The following is a 19,517-nucleotide window of genomic DNA, read 5'->3' as shown; positions in this document are numbered from 1 at the left end:
GCTTCATTCTTCTAATCTACGTTTGAATTATCTTAAAATTCTACATACCACTTAGTCTTTGGGTCACCAGGTTTGCACTGTTAAATTCTATGGATGTACGGATGTAAGTAGGTTAGAAGTTAAATGTGTGACTAATAGAGGTCTTAGTGTTGAGATAGAGCCTTTTTCACTCAGAAAATAAGTAACTGTATGTGGAAATATGTATTTGGCAACCATCTGGAAGCATTTGCTTTTATGACACAAGAGAAATTCAGATATTCAAATTCCATTTTAAATACATAGATCATAGAATACAGTGAATTGGGGTAGAATCCTAAAAAGTACTAAGTGGAAAAGTGTGACACAACAAAAGAAGAGGTGTTACTATTATTATTATTACTACTACTACTACTACATAAAGTCATGGCATGTTCTAGAGTAGTTTGCAGTTCTTGACTTCAATTTCTTCTAGGAAAGTTAACACTTAAAAATCAGAGTATGGCAAATCTTATTTATAAAACAAAAACTATGTCTGGCATTGCAGATATCAAATGAAATAATGTATGGGGAAGCTCCCTGGCAGCAGTGTAGAATAGGGCAGGTGTTACTATTGCTTTTAATACAGTGACTCACCTCATAATCTCTTTTACTGAGCACAATTTTCAGAGCAGGAGGTGTACTGAATCCACAACAATTAGAGATCCAGTTATTTCCAAACCATTAAACATATCAGAATCAGAAGAGACTCCAAGACCACCTAATTCAATTTCCTTATTGTATAGATGATGAAGGAAAAGTCAGACAAAGAAACCTGCCCAACATGGCACCTTGGTTTGAGGGAGAAAGGGAATAAAAGTTCTCAAATTAATGTTTTCCTATCTCTCAAATCAATGCTCTTTTCAAAGTTAATCTTAAGAAGGAATAAAGCCCAGAACCATAGCATAACCATGGCAAAAGGCCATTTGCTAGGGTCAGAAAATGATGTATGCTTGGGTTATAGCCTTGAATGATACTCAAGGCTAAACAGACCAACATTCATATTTCTGAGAGACTGTGGGGGAAGATGGACTCAGGAGGCAACAGAAGCAGACCTGAGGGTGAAGACTGTTTCTCCTCAGCTTGGGACACTTGCTCTGTAATCTTTTCTTGGTTTTCCTCAGTGGGAATTAACATTTCCCTTACCATTGTGGAAACTTAGAATCTTCTCTAAGGAGACTCCTCTTTGGGAGTGTATCAGTTTCCATGAATTTTGCCACCAAAGCCTGGCATTTCTCTTCCAATCACATCACTTTGCTGGCAAGATCAAATACACTAAGCACTACCAACGGTTGGTCATTCTATTCCTCCCTGGATATAAGGGCTCTTGGGGCTAAAACCACATTAAATATAGTCTCATACATAGCCTATCTGATGTTTGAAAACCTCCATCTTTCTTGCAGAGTTTTTTAGCTTGAGCCTGAAGTTTTTTCGATGACAATAGAGCTCTACCTCTGGAACAGCCCATCCAGTCCTGACTCTGGTGATGTCTTCTTTAATAAGGAGTAGGAATCAGTCTCCCTCCAATTTCTTTTTTGGTCTTTTTATTGGTTTATTTCCCTTTATTGGTCCTATTTTTTTGTGGGGGGGATGCTCAGAACAGATCTACTTCTATCTACTCTCATGGATCTTCAGGTATTTGTGCCTGAGAAATCCAGCCCCATTAAGAGAAATCAAGATGAACCAGAGTGTACCATTAGGGTAGCAAAACATCAGACTTTTAAAAAAAAATCAGGCTGTCATAACAACATGCACATAAAAACATCTGAACAAGACAAGCAAGAAGACCTTCACAAATGAAGTGAATAGCATCACCTGTCCTCCATAGACCTCCTTTCCTATAATTAATATATATTCAAGAGTCCTTCCATGCAGGAAATACTTAAAAAGACAGATTGCCCTTCATACAGTTTGCAGCAGGTACCATTCCTACCCATATCATTCATTGTTTCTTTTGAAGTCTTCAACCCAGGTATGAATGAAGGACATACTCATTGCAAGAATTTAAGGCTTTTCAAGAATGTGCCATCCACTTTGATAGGAGAGGGAAATCAGACAATGGGCCATGTCCAGAGGCCAAACCAGAAAGCCTTTTGGGATTAGTTGCTGCGCACCAAGATTTCACATTCACCATCGCGACCAAGTATTCACTCTAAATCTAATATCATGTTTCTCAGGACATTAGTATTCTTCAAGTTTTTTTTTCTTTCTGAAGATATTTTATAAAAGGTTTGCATTGAAAAATAATCGTAGAATCCACACAGTTACAAACATAATCATCACTTTTATAAATTATCTGAATTTTCTAGCCTTTGTCATTTAACACTTGGTATATCGAGTAAGACTTCTTCACTAGATTTTATCTGTCCTAGGCTACTTTTTTTTCCTTTTTTCATTCTTTCATATATAAAAAAGGTACATGTGAGTCAGTGGTAGGGAGTGGGGGGGAGTGTAGTAGGAGAAGGGACGAGAGAGAGGCTAAGTGAACAAGCCTCTATCTCTCAGGTCCATTGCATGTCCAGATAGAGTGGCTTAGGTGCAGGTGAGTGGTAGATCTTGCGGAAAGACCTGGTCCCTCAGAACGCTGGCAGGCATTGACAGCATCATTCATCCCCTTGTTGAAGGAGCAGAAGGTGAATTTCTTGAAAGGAGGGGCGATGCTTGGTGTCTCTCCTCCAGCAGCTAAGCATCAACTTATACACAGAGTCAGGGCAAATATCTGGTTGAGGGAGGTAAGTCTTTGGGGGGGGGAAGGAAAGGAAAAGAGAAAGAGAGAAAATATGTCTTAATAAAATGGGGGGAAAAAAGGAAGAGTGCTTGCAACACAGCTCGATTTGCACCCACTTTACTTTCTTGATCTCAATAACTGAAATGGATGTGATATCTATTGGTCCTACTCATTAAGGGTTTTAGCCTGTATACCATCCCCTTTCGCTTTCCCTTTGTTCACTCCAATTCTCTGGGACAAGGTTTCCTTATGGATCCTTTAGAAACCTCTAGCTTTATGTAAGAACAGAACTGAAGCAAAAAGGAGCTCAAATCTTCCATTTATGGTCCACTTATGTGAAGTTGTTTCTTGGCTGAGCCAAACATAACTGAGATAGAAGCTTCAGCTTCCTGAATCAATCTTAGCCAGACTCAGAAACTGAGATGCAAAAAGTGTGCTCGTGTAGTTCTTAACCATAAAGTTCTCTGTGCTTCTTTCCTGTTTTGGCCCCCTCAAAAAGAGATTCAGTTTCTGCTTATAGTATACACCAATTTTGATGGGTTTAGGCATGAATTATACCCTAGAACTCTGAAATTGCTGGATACCATTTCTATACTAAGATGCTACTCAGCTGATTCCCAGGTCATCTCTACTCTAAGCTTGAGGATCCAGCTTTCCCTAAGTCATGAAAAGCATCAATAGTTGGGCCCAATAAGGTAAAGTCCTTCCAGGAATAGAAAGTCCAGGTTACATCAGTCAATTTTGGATGTCCAAGTCTAGAAACTTTGCAAGTCCATCCAAACCACAGCCATTTCTTATACTAAAATATATTTGAATAAATTCCAGTAAGTCCCTTTTACTCTTACTTTTTTCAACCAGGAAGACAAACCAGATAATATAAATCAAGACATAGATCAAAGTATTGATTGAAGAGGTAGGACATTCTTTTCTGCTACCTTTGTGACAGAAATCTAACATGAACCTTTGTGAATCAATTTACAAGAATCAGGAGGATGAGCAATAGATACAGCAGAGCTGCCTGGAGAATGTCTCTTGTATTATTTGGATAATCATCCAGATAGCTCAGGCCTACCTTGTTAAATCAGGACATTCCTTTCTTCCTCCTTCCAGACCACTTATTTCTTACCTGCCTCCCCTGGTCTCGGAAAAACTCTCCAGTATTCTCAATAACCTGTTCATCTGACAGCTGGGAATAAGGTTGCTCCTGGCAAAAGGTGAACGTCTCCCACAGAGTCACCCCAAAGGCCCACACATCACTTGCTGTAGTGAATTTGCCCTGTTTCAAGAAAAAGAAAAAAAAAAGAAGTGGGGGAGGAGAAACAGAACAACTCATGCCCTAATGAGCGCAGGTTATATTTTCATATTTAGTTATTCCCTCTTCTCTTCCCAAGAGGAAGAAATGCTGAAAGTGCCAAGGCAATCATGAAGGTATCAAAAAGCAGGCCATTCTTTTCATAATCTCAGCTTCATTTTCCTTTGCTTGGACATGAGGTTCAAAAACTGAAAGGACGACAGCCATCAATCATCTGACTCTTCAACTGAATGTCAGAGGGTCACCTTCTAAGCTTTAGGGTAAGCTTTAACAAAATGTCTCTTGGAAAACCAAAATTAGAACGGGAAGTTGACTGTCATTATGTTAGAGATAGAGTAATTGGTCTGGAGAGGAATCTGGTTGGAGTCCCTGCGTGAATCCAAGACTCTCATTTCCCTGTTCAGTAATAATCAGTATTGAAAAATAGATGTTACCAAATGACAGCAACAAGATTCAGATGTCATTAAGATGCCTTAAATGTTTACACATTTTCTATTCAGTACAGACAATGAAGCTACTAGTAGAGGATATTAATTTTTAAGTCAGAAAAATGACACAAAGTTTTATTAAATTACCATGGTTAATGAGATCAGTAATAATGGAAAAAGTGGGATTTGAAACAAGTTTATCATAATTTTAGTTCAATATATCTTTTTTAATGATTATGCACTAGTTGATGGAATAAACTTGCTATATATTTTGGGTTATTGCATTTTACATTTTAATACAATACAATGTCACTTGCACTATAATTAAAATTAAAAAATTTAGTGATAGATACTGTTGGTCAAACATAGTCAGTGCTTGAATAGAATATGAAAAATAAATTTTAGCATTATTTTTATATGTCTCAGTTGCTAATTCTTTGAAACTGGCTTTTCTGCATTTCCCAGAACAAATCTTCCCTTCCAAAAACTCTTGCAAAACATTGACATTTTAATTTCCCATCTACCAACACAAGTAGCCTACTTCCAGTGGTGTTTCCTATTCACCCATCCATTATCTTAAGGGATCTAAAGCCCTCTGAAGGATATATTTGATATACTGATTTTACAATTACAGCCCAAAGCTAATAAAATATCATGTAAGCATATTGTTATGCAAAGGAGTTGCCACTCAACAAAGCAGTTAACAACTTGATTGATGTCAATCATTCTTCCCATCACTCCCAACCCCAACTTTCCCCTCAATTTTCTTGATTTTGTAAGATATACATTGGATATACCCTGGGTATGTCATTTGAACACTACATAAAATCTTTTTTTCATATTTTTTGGGGGTCTGGTTGTGGGGCCTGAACTCTGGGCCTGGGCACTGTCCCTCAGCTCTTCAGTTCAAGGCTAACGCTCTACCACTTGAGCCACAGTGCCACTTCTGGCTTTTTTCTTTTTGCTTATGTGGTGCTGAGGAATCGAACCCAGGGCCTCAGGCATGCAAGGCAAGCGCTCTACCACTGAATCAACTTCCCAGCCCTACATAAAACCTTTAGATACAGTAGAGCAATGCTTATTTCCATTAGAAATTGATAAAACATAGCAGTTCACATGTAGTGATGAAAGAAGACAATTGAAAAGACTGGGGAGCAGTACTGAGGTTTGAACTCAGAACCTCACATTTTCTAGCCAGGCACTCTACCACTTCAGCCAGAAAGCCAGCTTCTTCTGCTTTAGTTATTTCTCAGATAGAGTCTGGAACGAATTTTGTCTAATGATCCTTACAATTCCTGCATAGTTGGAATGACAGAGGCATGCTATCATACCCAGATTGTTACTATTGTTTTGTTTGGGTATTGTTTCATTAGCTAAGGTTTTATTAGCTAAATTTTTGCCTGGACCAATATTCAATTCTTATCCTTCTGATTTCCACCTTTTAGTTGCTGAGATTACAGGCATTAGCCACTTTGCCTGGGTCATATTTTTTAAACTGGTTTATGCCATAAATTGTTCTTACTAATAGGAAATTGGAAAGTCTACAAGTATATTTATATTAAGTTATAGAGTCATTATTAGTTTACAGGATACATCACACCATGGAATAGTATGTGGTCATTAAAATAATGTTTTCAAAGAATATTTAATGACAGCAATAGCAAAATGTTAAGTAAAATATAAAGATATGTAACAATTTGTATGCAATTAATGTAATTATGTAATATACATTTCATACAGAAATACATGCATACGATTCTCAAAGGCAATATATGAAAACATAGTGCTTATCCTGATGAGAGAAGAGATCACTATACATTTTTATTTCAAAATGAGTTTATGAATTCTCTCAGCATATGAACTAGATATAAGCAGATTGACTATAAATTAAAAAAATTTTAAAAATGCGTTTTCCTTGGAATTTTCTCTGTAATATTATAAAGGGCAAAAAAGTACAGCACTGGAGGAAGTAAAAATTTATAGTCTACTAATCTCTTAAATTAGTTAAATAGTTGCAAAATTAGCAATAAAAAGTCAGTCAGAAAACATACTCCCTGGGAGACATTTTGAAAAATATTACTTATCCATGATGCAGAATGCCAAGAATTACATTCCCAAGCCATAACTCAAATAATGAAACGAAAACGTGAATGGCAAAAGTCTTTAAAATGCATTATGATCAGCCTAAATAATGAGAAAAATGGTTATAAAATTAATATGAAAGAAAAATATTATAGGTGATTAACAGTTCTTTGAACAATAGCATTTTTAATGTTCAAATTAACTAAACAACTGTTCAGTAGGTGGAAAGAGTAGAGAAAAAATTATACTAAATCCCTGATCATAACTTTTAGTGTTTTTTCCCTAATATTTCTGTAATGGAGTTGGTAAATTTTCAGCAAAAATACACAAGTGGTAGGTAGTAATAAATAATAATAATTATAAGTCTATATAACATACTTATATATAAAAGAATACATAGTAAATAATAATAAGTATATAAAGATCATCTTAAGCCAGAGAAAATGTCAAGGTGTATGGAGTTTTCCTCCTACTTTGATTTTGTTCCCACCTGCTTTTTGTGACTCCCCACATGCTCTTCCATTGCTAAGACTGAGCTTATGAATGCCCTGAACTCACCAGCAGGATGCTCTCCCATGACATCCAGCGGATAGGGAGCACCGCGCGGCCCTGGATCCGGTAATAGTCACCACTATAGAGGTTTCTGCTCATTCCAAAATCAGCTATCTTGATGGTGTAGTTCTTACCCACGAGGCAGTTTCGTGTGGCCAGATCTCGATGGACGAAATTAAGAGAAGAAAGGTACTTCATGCCAGAGGCAATCTGGGTAGCCATAAACTTCAGGTTAGTATAGCTGAGAAAACACACAGGGGGAAACAAAAGAAGAAGAAGAAGGAAACAGAGAGTCATGAAGAGTACACATCATAAAGCTGTTGAAACCTTAACATATCTGTCCTTAATGTATCCCTTCGAGTTCTTCCAAAGCAAGGAGGAACTGCAAGGTTCCTCGATTTAAATGCTCAGATCCCAGGTTACTCTCATGAGCACAGGAAAGAAACAAAACCTGGCTGATTTACCTGACAGTGGCCACATTGCTAGAGCAAGAGGTGGAAGGCTCATGGCGGGAAAGAAACTGATTGAGGTCTCCATTTTCCATGTACTCTGTGATCATGCAGAGAGGGTCATCGGTGATGCACACGGCTAAGAGACGGATGATGTTTGGGTCCTTGAGCCGGGACATGATTTTTATCTCCTTAAGAAAATCATTCCTTTGGAGGACACAGATATAGATAAAGCCAGAGGTTTCCAGAGTCCGAAGAGAGAAAGTGTACACCATGAATGTCTATTTCTATCCATTACACCAAGGCTTCCTTTCCCTTGGGTAACCTTAGAAAGGACAGAAAAACTGGTACCCACATCAGTCTTAGCTGACTCCTCCTGGGGTGTGATGAACCCTTATTCAATATGATATATTCTTGAGAACAGCCATGATTTTCTCACATTTGCATCCCCAGTATTTAACATACCTCCCATATAGAATGCACTTAATATTGGCAGAATCAAATACATGTTGCTTAAAACGCAGGGGCAAAATGAAACTTTTCACTGAGGATGCGGTCTTAAATAAGTGAGGGTGTTTATCATCTTTTTAAAAGCCACAGAATCATGCTATTAATAAAATAATGAGTCTTTTCGCAAGGTAGATAAACATGTTCTGGTAATTCTTTATTTTCTACTACTTTACTGGCTGGGGATATGTGTATGCTTACATAATAGATATGTCTCTGTATATATATATATATATATATATGTATGTATATGAATATGAATATGTTTGTTTGTATATGTATATATCATACACATATTATAATATTAATTATAAAACATTATATTACATAATATTATAATATAATATGTATATGTATATAGTGAGAACCAGAAGTTAATCACAACAAAATTTAGTGGCTTATTTAAGAAGAGCTGTTTAAAGGTTACTGTTGTAAAGCAAGGCTATTTCAAAATGATTCATTTAGCCAATGCAAGTTGCTTGCTAGAGTGACGGTAGCCTTTCAGTCACAGAGTAGTGATACTTGTGTTAAATCATTGGCTCAAATTACTGGAATATGTTAGTTATAAGTCTCCTGCAGTTTTATAGGAGCCCTGCACTGGAAGTCCTACTATGACAGTGGAGTCCTTATTATTCAACATCTCCTCTTCTGTGTTTTTCTACTAACTTCAGTGGCATTGGAGGGCTTAAAACTATACCATCCATAACTGCAAAACAGGCTGGGCATAGGTGGAGTCCAGCAAATCTCACTAAACAAAACACTGAAGACTTTCTGTATCCTCTGCATGTTTTTCTCCTTGCTCTGTTTCCAATATTCTGCTAATATAAATACAAAGAGAACATGTCTCTACAAGACCCAGAGAACATCCTTATCATTCATTCAGACTAAAATTCTCAATTAAAATGTGAAAACCTCCACAGCTCCATTCCCTTGACTTTCTCTCTTCTTCCTTTTATATCCTGTTGATTGGAAGACATTTAATGAAACCTATTGCCATCCTGGGAATTAATAATAATTGGGGGAATAAGAACAATTAGTTACTCTCATTATGAATTATCAGTGAGACAAATCAAAACAACACAAATGGGAAGATGCATATGTTATCCAGATGTGCAGGTTTCTCAGGGACACAAACAACCAGTTTTCAAGCAGCATGCCTCTCTGGGTGAGGATTAACTCACCCTTACTGTAATGGAAAGGTTGTCAGATAACGGAGTGTAGCTGGAAACTTGCAATTTATGTAGTAAAGGATCCAAGAGATTATTACCTAGTTTGGAAAACTGCTAAAAGACTGGATCATTTTGCTTTGAGGTCCATGGTAATTTTTCCAAATAGAGGTAGCTTCTCATTTTGGGGGTTGCTGAACATAGAAGAAAAGGATCATAAAAGAGAAAAAAAAGGATGGGTAAGTAGAGAGGCGAAAAAAGGAGAGCAGAAAAGGATTGGCAAAGAATATGCATGTGATGTGAAAAAAGTCATTAGAACAGGAGGTAATGACATTGAAGCATTTGTTTGTGGAATGACTGAAGAAGTCCATTTCCAAATTGCTGTGTGTGTTGCGAAGTATAGTGCGTCTACAGAGGGAGTTAGGAAGGAAGTACGTGGCAAATGTGATAGAAATGCACATTGGTGTTTGAGAGAGATGGAGCAAAAGAATTCTGGCTCCATCCGAGAAATAAACCATAGCAATAGCAAGGGCAAGACAGCACATAGACTTTCCCATATCCAAAGAAAAATAATATGCTCAGAAATTTCCAGGAATGAATGAAGTAAAGGAAATATTTTAAATGCAGACCTGGCATTCTTGTTGGCATCTGCTCGGAGCATTTTCACAGCCACCAGGACAGGCTGGTTGGCACTGACATCTAGGGCAAACTCTTTGTCTTTGAATTTTTCCATTCCCTCCACTTCACAGAGATGAACCTAGACAAAAGTCATGGAGTCTCAGCATCATCATCCTTCTGAAGGTGGCTCAGTCCATTTGCTGGGTATTGCCTGGAATTCTTACCATTCAGGCATAATAATCAAAAGGCCAATAAGAAGATATGTGTAACATATCTTTGGCTGAAATAATGGATTGAACTAAAAGCAATGGTAAAGTATCTACCTAATAGCATGTTATTGCCTTATAAAGAAATACAGATTGACTGTTTAACATTAGGTAAAGAAATGGATACATCAGTATCCAAGTATTGTATTAAGCATAGCCTTACTCTAAAATATTATCCAATACAAATGCTGAAAAAGTTCAATTATTATATCACATAAAACAGCTCCCCAGGTAACCACTTGGTGTAGGGTTTACCAGATCTGCTTTCTGGGAAGGGAGTGTTTGACCCACCCAGAAACCAGTAATATACTTTTACAAAAGCAAGTCTTATAGTTGAGATTTAGACAGAAGCATCGAAAAGCTCCTGTAAGTCATTTTAAATCAGACCTTAAACCATGGCTCTGCATTCTATGATGACTGATAAATCTTCATTTTTTTTTTTTTTTTTTGTCAGTTGTGGGGCTTGAACTCTGGGCCTGGGCGCTGTCCCTCAGCTCTTCAGCTCAAGGCAAGCACTCTACCACTTGAGCTACAGCGCCACTTCCGGTTTTCTGGTGGTTTATTGGAGATAGGAGTCTCACGGTCTCTCCTGCCCGGGCTGGCTTTGAACCTCGATCCTCAGATCTCAGCCTCCTGAGTAGCTAGGATTACAGGCGTGAGCCACCAGTGCCCAGCTAAATCTTCATTTTTTAAAAAAAAGTAATAATTTCATGTTCCCCTCTGAGGGGAGTTGAGGACTCCTCCTTATCTTAGCTGGCGACAAGTTAGGGACAAGTTCTGGGGCCAAAGGGAGGGTGAGTTTGTGTTTTGTTACACATAATTCCCCTTACAAGGAAGAAAAGAACAAGTGATTCAAGCAGTATATTGCGTCTGGACAATTTGTAAAAGATGATCACATCTGTCAGCCCCACCCTCAACAACATACTCTAAACACTTTTTGAAAACACTAGAAGTTCTGTGCAATGTCTGACTTAAGCCCTGTTTAGAAAGGAGAAGTCTCTAGAACTCTGCAGCTACTTGAAAAATGTGAGATTGATCTAATACTAGCTATGCAAAGGCCACTGCAAATAAAAATAAAAAAAAAGACAAGTGGAGGCAAGTCACTTGTGAATTCACTTCTGGAAGAGATTTTTGGTGCTGCTAATCATTTTTATCCACTCACTGGCTTCCTTCAAGCTGGGAGAGACCGGAAGGTCTCACTCAAAGGATCAAACTCACCTCCCCAAACTGGCCTTCTCCCAGCTTCTCCTTGAAAGTCAAAAGCTTCCGGGGGAACTCTTCCACGGCCACATCTTTTCCTGAGAGGAGATCCATGGTGACAGCAGGCACTGAGTAGGTATTACCTCCTGTGACTCCCTGGAGATTCACTATATCAGCCTCTGCATAGTGAGGCACTCCATCAGATCCACTGGGCTGAACTGGCTTCACAATACCACTGCAGCCTGGGAAGATACAGGCAATGAGTGTTTTCCACTGGGACATCTTTGGATACAATGTTAAGAAAGACAATCTGAGAGAAGGTCTAGAACATGTCCTCATGATATCCTTACTTGAAGAAAAGTGTTGCTTTCTCTAGAAATGCACCACTTCTGTTGTTCTTTTTTTCTGAGTAGTTTATTGGAGATAAGGGTCTCATGGACTTTCCTGCCTGGGCTGGCTTTGATCTGTGATCCTCAGATCTCAGCCTCCTGAGTAGCTAGGATTACAGGCATGAGCAACTGGTGCATAGCTTGGTATTTGGTTTTTTTGCTGTTGTTTTGGTTTGGTTTTGAAATAAGTTCTCAATAACTTTGCTTAGGCTGAACTGGAATTTATAATCCTCTACCTCTTGGACAGCTAGGATTCTAGGTACATACGGCAACATTTGACTTTGTTTCTCTTTTTTCTCCTGATACATGACCATTAATGACTTTCCTGACTAACCTTACCAAATGCTGTGTCGTGGCTTCTTCCTCAAATCCCAGCCCACTGTGTGATCTCACCTGGATCGTCCTCCCCTGGCGCAAATTCTGGGAGCTTCCTTATCAGCCTGGATGGCTCCTGGTAGTCAGGGCGAAGGGGAAAGATGCGATCATAAGTTGAGTTGGACTCCTGTTCACTTGGTGATGAGGAGCGGTTATTGTTGAACATACTGGACTCGCTTGGTAGGGAAAGGCTGACTGTCATTTCATCATCCAACATCCTGCGGGAAGCCTGGAAGAGAAGATTGGTAGAAGGACATCATAGCACAAAGGGACCATTATTTCCTTCCCTTTTGAAACCCAGTCCTTTCACTCCATTTATTTCTGCTAACTCTCCAAAACACTGCAGGTGACAATGATGTAGTCTGCCTGTGTGTGGAAGAAGCTTAGAAAACTCCTTCATTTCTTCATGGCAGAAACACAACTTCCTGTCCTTTACCTGTCCAGCACCTCCTCACCTTCTCTAGCATTTTCTGCCAAAATTGTCTCCAGAGGATGATGACAATGATAGCCAGGAGGATGAAGATGATAGCCACCAAGCAGCCAATCAAGATCCTAGTATTGCTGTCATCAACTTTAAGCATTGGATCTATGACCAAGAAAAGAGAGAAGATATAATCACAGGATGAATAAAAGCATGAAGGATGAAGGACTGGACTGGGCATGTACATAAACTGTTTCCGGAGGATAACTCCAGAAGATGCCGCCTTTGAATTTCTGCTTCTTGACCTTGCTACTATTTTGTTACTTTTCTTTTACATCCTGCAACATTCTCCATGGCCCAGATAGGATAATGAAGATCTTTTCTGTTTTTAAATTTTGTTCCCAAATCACCAACGCTTGAATCTTCAGGCTCCTAATGACACCCATGAAACGCCAGTAAGAAATGAATTGTACTCTCTCCTCACTTTTTGAGGCAGGCCCAGGTTGCTGAAAAACCTCTTTGCAGATACTTGGTTGTATCTGTCTCCCAGATTTCAGGCTGACTCTCAGAAGCAAAGAATTCATTTTACATATTAATCTCCAGCTAGAGTTTAATCTCCAGCATTTTGTTTCAGAACCATCTGCTCATTCATGAAGATCTCCATGATGGATCTCACATAGATAGAAATGGCCCTTGCCCTATTTCTGCCCAAAGCTTCTAGATCACTCAGGTAGCAATTGGCACACTCTTGATTCAAAGTTACAAGTTGCACTTCTAACTTTGCAGGTGGGTTGTTCTGCTTTTCCAGGGATTCCTTTTATCCAAAGCCACCTGTAATCAAACCCCTCACCCAGAGAGGAAGGCCTTTGCCAGTCTCCAACCTGCTTTATTCTCTGGAACATGCACCCACTTAAGTTTTATGATTAGGAATCACACATACCATAGGTTGTGGGTGCCATGGGGGAGGTGGGCAGAGCTCCAGAGTTGTTATACATGGCTGCATCTGTGGCAGAACAAAAGCAAGTTAGAACTGGGGTTAGAACAGGTGATGTTGTATCTGATGGTGTTCCTGATGAAGAAGAAATCAATGTGCTAATAGCCTTTTTTTCTTCTCCTTCCCTCCCTCCTTCCTCCCACCCCTCCTCCCTTCCTTCCTCCCACCTCTCCTTCCTTCCTTCCTCCCACCTCTCCTCCCTTCCCTCCTCCCTTCCTTCCTTCCTTCCTCCCTCCCTTCCTCCCCTCCCTCCTCCCTTCCCTCCCTCCTTCCTTCCTTCCTCCCACCCCTCCTCTCTTCCCTCCTCCCTTCCCTCTTCCCTTACATCCCTCCTCCCTCCCTCCTTCCCTCCCTCCCTCCTTCCTTCCTTCCTTCCTTCCTACCTTCCTCCTCTCTCCCTCCCTATCCCCCCTCTCTCTTTCTGTCTGTCTCAGTTTTTGTAAATTGTACTGGACTTTGAACTCAGGGCCTTACTAAGCTGGTGCTTAGTAAGCTGCTGAGCCTTGCTCTAGTTCTGGGGATGAGGGGGAGGGATGGGGAAGGTTGCTCAGTTTTGTTTTGTTTTGTTTTGTTAGAATAAGGATCACAATCTGTACCTGGAGCACAATCTGTCTGTGTCTAAGTTTTCCCATCACAAAGCCCAACTTCCTTCTATGGACCGAAATGGTCTCTGGGACTTTTCTTCCTGGGCTGGCTTCAAACTGTGATACTCGCATTCCCAGCCTCTCAAAAAGCTAGAATTATAGGCATGAGCAACCAATACCTAGCTCTGACATCTTTTTTAAAAGTGAAAATATCTTAGCTTAAGTTTTACTTTGGTGGTTCTGGAGTTTGATCTCAGAGCCTCTCACTTGCTAGGCAAGTACTCTTAATAGTTGAGCCGTTCTGTCAGCCCTTTCTTTTCCAAATAGGATCTCACATTATGCCTGAACTGTGATCCTCCTAATTGCCTTTTCAAGTGGGATGAAATCTCCCAAACTTTTTTTCTTTCTCCAGGCTAGCCTCAAATGGCTTTCCTCTGATCTCCTCCCAAGAAATGAGGATTACAGGCCTGAACCACTATATCTGGTCTTTGGTTTGATAGTTATACAAAGTATACATTTATTAAAACATCACACTGTGCTCCATAAATATATGTCTGAGACAAGCAGAAAAGGTCAGATAAGATGATGTTAAGCAAAATTCACCCCAAGATAGGGACACAAGTGGTTTTTTTTCTTCCTTCCTATTGTTTCTAATGTATTTATAAGGTACCATGTGATTTTTTTGTTGCTTTGTATGTCCCTCCCCCACAGTATAACCCCTGTTTTCATTGTATTTGATGTTGCTCTAATTTGGGGAGGGTAAGGGAAAAAACAAATTGTTTAAATAGGGATACAGATTGACCCATTGCAACAATGAGATGTACAAGATGCTATGTTGAAAAACAAACTTTACAATTTAGGAGGGGGGAGGTGGGGGATAGGGTGAGGGGGTAGCTGAGGAGGTGGGAAGGAAAGGATGGTAGGGGAAAAACAAAGGAGGAGGCAACAATGCTGGATAAGAAATGTACTCATTACCTTGCTCATGTAACTGTAACCCCTCTGTAAGTATTTTAACAATAAAAAATTTAATTTAAAAAAAGGAAAATGATGCTTAGGATAAATAGAAATAGATCCAGATTTGAAATCAAGTTTAAGTAAAAACCTTATCATTTTCAATTTGATTCAGAAGTAGCAATGTGAAATTATGATTAAATGTACATTTGTCCTTATTTTTTTCCATTGAAAAAAATCCAAGAAATAATCACCAAAGAGCAGTGATTACTCTTATTGCGTAACTCATGGTTTAATAATCTCTAATAATAATTCTGTAAAAAATCAAGATTTCTTGTGGAAGTGGTTAATTCCACATCTTAGCCAGTAAATGTCCAAAATGTGCTTGGTACATCTTGTTCTTTTAGGCAGGAAAAAATATTACCAAAATCTCATAGAGTCAGATCTAAGGAACATAGCTTACAGGTACAAGCTATGGTTAAATAGGACAGTTCAAGAATCAAGAAAAAAATATTGTAATTAATTAAACACTGAATTTACTTAAAAGAATGAGTATAGAGCAATTCTAAAAACAAGGGTGAAAGGAAAAACTCATTAGACACTATTGAGGGTTATCAGGATTATCAATTAATTACTCCGAAAATTGATGATTAAGGAAGAAAATTAGTCATGTACCCTGCTCTTCAAATGTAAAGTGTGTGTCATGAGGAAATTCAAATTTAAAAAATTCAAAAATTGTGATTTAGCAAATCTTAATGAACTGTATTGTTTAGGCAGGATTAACAACAGAGGAAACACCCATAAAGAGACAAGCGCCTGCAAAAATCAACCTAAGTATCACTAAAAGTAAGAGAATCTAGTATTTCATCCCATGAGGTTCAATATAAAGCAAGCAGCACTACCTGTGAAGAATTACTGACAAACATAAAACTTGGACTTGAATACAATAACTTTGTAGCTATAAATTGCAGACTATAGAAATAACAGAGAATAGAAGTATCTTCTAGACAAATGTGTACAGAAATCAAGCAAATATGCTATCTGCTTCCATTTTCGCCTTAGTTCCTCCATAATTAAAATTCAAAATACACAAAGGAATTTTTCTGTCTGCTAATAAGATGCCACCTGTAAAACCCTGAGTTCTCTCAGAGACCTATCAGTGAGCAGCCTGGATGCTTGTCTTCTTCCTTCTTCACCTTGCTCCCCAGGCTTCCTACCTGATTGGAAGGTGATCTCACTGAACATCATCCAGGTGTCAGCAAAGTGGTATTGACATTTGATGGCACTGGCCATTCGGTGGTGGAGAGGCACGGTGACAAACCGAGCACTGGGGTTGACGTCATCCAGGACAAGAGGGAAGGAGACTGCATTAGGCTCCCATTCATTGGCTTCAGAGCGGAAGTAGCACTGGACCTCCTTAAAGATCTTCACACCCTTAGCAAACATATTATTACAATGGACCTGGCGAAGAAAGAGGCATGTGAGTGAAAGCTTGATCCTACTAAGCTGCATATAATATGGCATAAGCTAACCCAGCACTGGTCTAGACCTATCAGTTTCTCTGAGCATCACTGTTTGTGAATAGTTGATACTCTGTAATCTGCTGGATTTTCTCATGGTAACAGTGAGACTTTGGAGGGGGTTAATAAAACTTAGGCTGCAACTGCAGTTACCACTATGCAGTTGTATACATTGGCCATCTCCCTTCACAGTGCTGAGCAGAAGCACTCTCAGCTGTTAAACAGGGAGTGAACTAGCACCTTCCAGATCCTTCTTGTTCCTGAACTCTCGTTTCTGCAATCCTTAAAACCACAATTGCTAATTCCTACATTGAATTACTCTGATTTGAAGTGTTAGGCAGACTGCTGTCTTACCTCTCCCTAGAAACATTCCAAATCCAGATCATCTCATCTCAACAGAGTTTGGTAAGAAACATTGAAAGAATATAACAAGCTAATATAATTTCTTCCTTCTTTTTATGCACTCATTTCAAGGGCCATAAATCAGTGCTGGGTTTTTTGTTGTTGCTATCGTTTTATATTTTTTTATTCAGCCAGAGATACAGACTTATTCAGCTCTCTTAAATAAATTCAGTTTAGGTAAAGTCAAGTCATTCTGAGAAGGGCATCACATTTTTGTCATTAATAATTTCTAAGAAAAAAATGAATGCCTCTGAGAAGGTAACCATCATCATCTTGCCTACTTCCATGAGCCCTTCATGTTTGCCATGGTGTTAATGTCACCAGAAGCAAAAGCGACACAACAGCCCTCTGCAATATCTATGTTTCACAATCCACAAAAAAGAAGCATGAATGTTTGTAACTAAGGACTTATGTCCAATAACATTTCCTCCAACTCAATCTTCTGTGGGAAATGGATCTTTCTTGGCCACTATCTCATGAATTTAATTGCATCACACGTTGGAGAGATCTAGTTGTCATTCAAGAAATATATTTCCTATTTCTTTTTTAATGTGTTGCTTAGACCCTGAATTATAATCCTCTCACTGTCTTCAATACCCTCTTGTGGTTTCTAGATAGTTCATAAATCACTAACATACAAAATTAATGTTACCTGAGATAAAGGCAGTCATGATAATACAAACTTATTAATTGTGTGTTATTTTTTGTGTAGCTGTAGCCAAAACATCTAGGAAACAACTTGAAAGAGAAAATATTCCGTTGGGTTCATGGTTTCTTGGTGTCATGTACTTGAACAGAACATCGTGGTGGTGGGAGTGTGTGAAAGGAAGACTGCTCACTTATGGTGGACAGGAAGAAGCAAGCAAGCAAGAAACTAGAGACTATGTATAGACTTCAAAGCCATGTACCTAGTGACCTTCATTCTCTAAATAGATACCACCTCTTAAAGTTGGGAGTACCTTCCAAAATAATACCACTAGCTGGGAACCAAACATTCAACATAGGATATATGATCCTATATGAGGTATTTGATTATCAAAGCCTATCATTCCATCCCTATCCTCCAAATATTTGTGGTCATTTCATAATGCAAAATGTACTTAGTCCATCTCCTAGAGTGCCCAAAGTCTTAATAGTTCCAATATTGTTCAAAAGCCTAAGTCCCGAGTCTTTCCTGAGACTCAAAGCAATCTGTTAGCTGTGAGGAAAAAGTTAACATAATTCTAAGATTCAATATCACAGAGAAAATATTTCCATCCTGAAAGGGGAAAACAGGAAAATAGCAATGAATGATCAGACCAGAGCAAGACCAAAACCCAGCAGGATAAACAATAAATCCTGTAGCTGCAGTCTAGCACCCAGGCCCAGGTTATCACAAGGTGACCTCCAAAGGGCCTGGGCATGCCTACTGCCTTAGCCTTGCTATCTGCAGCCCACTCTTGTCCTGGCTATGCACACTGATGTCAGCTTTTCTCAGCAGATGTTCCGCATCCCTGGCTTGTACAACATCCCGGCTCTCCTCCGCAGCTCAGGCTTCACCTTCACAGCCACATACATTCCCCTCTTCACAGCTGCCCATGAGGATCCTGACCCTCCCACACGTTGTCTAGACTCCTAGGTCTTCCTTTGGAATCAAAGTAGAAGCCTTTATGACTCTGTAACTCTGGCATTCTTTATGCCTGTAACATTAACATGCCATAGATGATGCCAAGACCTCCTCCCAATTCAAGCAGTAGCCAAACCCAGAAGCTGTAGTAGCTTCGAATTGCCTGGGTAGCTGAACCCAGCAAAATCTTCCCTAGTCAGTTCTGTGATAGCGGGGTGCTCTGTAGACACACTCTCTTCTCTTCTCTTTCAAGTGAGTTTAGAGTTTTTAAACCTAGAGGTTGTGATGGGCATAAATCTGGTCATTTCCTGAAATACCTTCAAGGCATCTTTCTTTTCATCCCAGTACAAAGTTTTTGCTTATTTTCTGTGGTACTAGGGTTTGAATTCAGGGCCTTACACTTGTTAGGCTACATTTTTGTTTTTATTTTGTTTTGTTTTGTTTTATTTTGTACTTGTTGTTTTGAGATAGGATCTCACTTTTCCCCTAAGTGTTTCCCTGGACCCATTTTAGGCTTCCTATCATACCTGAAGTGATACTGAAGTGACTCCAACCACACTGGCGGAGGAAGGATCCTGCGAAGCTAGAATTACCAGTGTGAACCATCATGCTTCTTTTTCCAGTACTGGAATTGGAACTCAGACCTCATAAATGCTAAGGAGGTGCCCTATTGCTGAGCCACACATCCAGCCCTTGATTGGCTGGTTAATCGATGATTGATTTTTGTTGGTCTTGGGGCTTGAACTCAGGGTGTGAGCACTGCCCCTGAACTTTTTTGTTCAAGGCTGGTGCTCTACCACTTTGAGCCACAACTGCAGTTCTGGTTTTCTGCTTGTTAACTAGAGATAAGAGTCTCATAGACTTTCCTGACTGGGCTGGCTTCAAACTGTGATCTTCAGTTCCCAACCTCCTGAGTAGCTAGGATTCTAGACATGAGCCACCAATGCATAGT

General features: G+C 39.2%; 1 protein-coding gene across 1 annotated transcript in view; it reads right to left on the bottom strand.

The window, feature by feature from the left end:
* Window positions 1–1,924: 1,924 nt before the first annotated feature.
* Ddr2 (discoidin domain receptor tyrosine kinase 2) overlaps window positions 1,925–19,517 on the bottom strand; it is a 117,534-nt gene continuing 99,941 nt past the window's right edge. The window contains exons 8-17 of the mRNA XM_013021761.1: window positions 16,255–16,498; window positions 13,449–13,511; window positions 12,543–12,673; window positions 12,106–12,316; window positions 11,342–11,565; window positions 9,869–9,996; window positions 7,582–7,773; window positions 7,124–7,358; window positions 3,870–4,019; window positions 1,925–2,753 (exon numbers count right to left, since the gene is read on the bottom strand). Of these exons, the coding sequence (XP_012877215.1) occupies window positions 2,619–2,753; window positions 3,870–4,019; window positions 7,124–7,358; window positions 7,582–7,773; window positions 9,869–9,996; window positions 11,342–11,565; window positions 12,106–12,316; window positions 12,543–12,673; window positions 13,449–13,511; window positions 16,255–16,498 (1,713 nt within the window). The 3' untranslated portion in view covers window positions 1,925–2,618. The remainder of the gene's footprint in view (window positions 2,754–3,869; window positions 4,020–7,123; window positions 7,359–7,581; window positions 7,774–9,868; window positions 9,997–11,341; window positions 11,566–12,105; window positions 12,317–12,542; window positions 12,674–13,448; window positions 13,512–16,254; window positions 16,499–19,517) is intronic.

The sequence above is a fragment of the Dipodomys ordii genome, unplaced genomic scaffold (assembly GCF_000151885.1).
Source record: "Dipodomys ordii isolate 6190 unplaced genomic scaffold, Dord_2.0 Scaffold57, whole genome shotgun sequence".
NCBI classification, from domain to species: domain Eukaryota; kingdom Metazoa; phylum Chordata; class Mammalia; order Rodentia; family Heteromyidae; genus Dipodomys; species Dipodomys ordii.
Note: the sequence above shows the minus strand (reverse complement) of the source record. Positions and strands in the feature narration are given on the sequence as shown.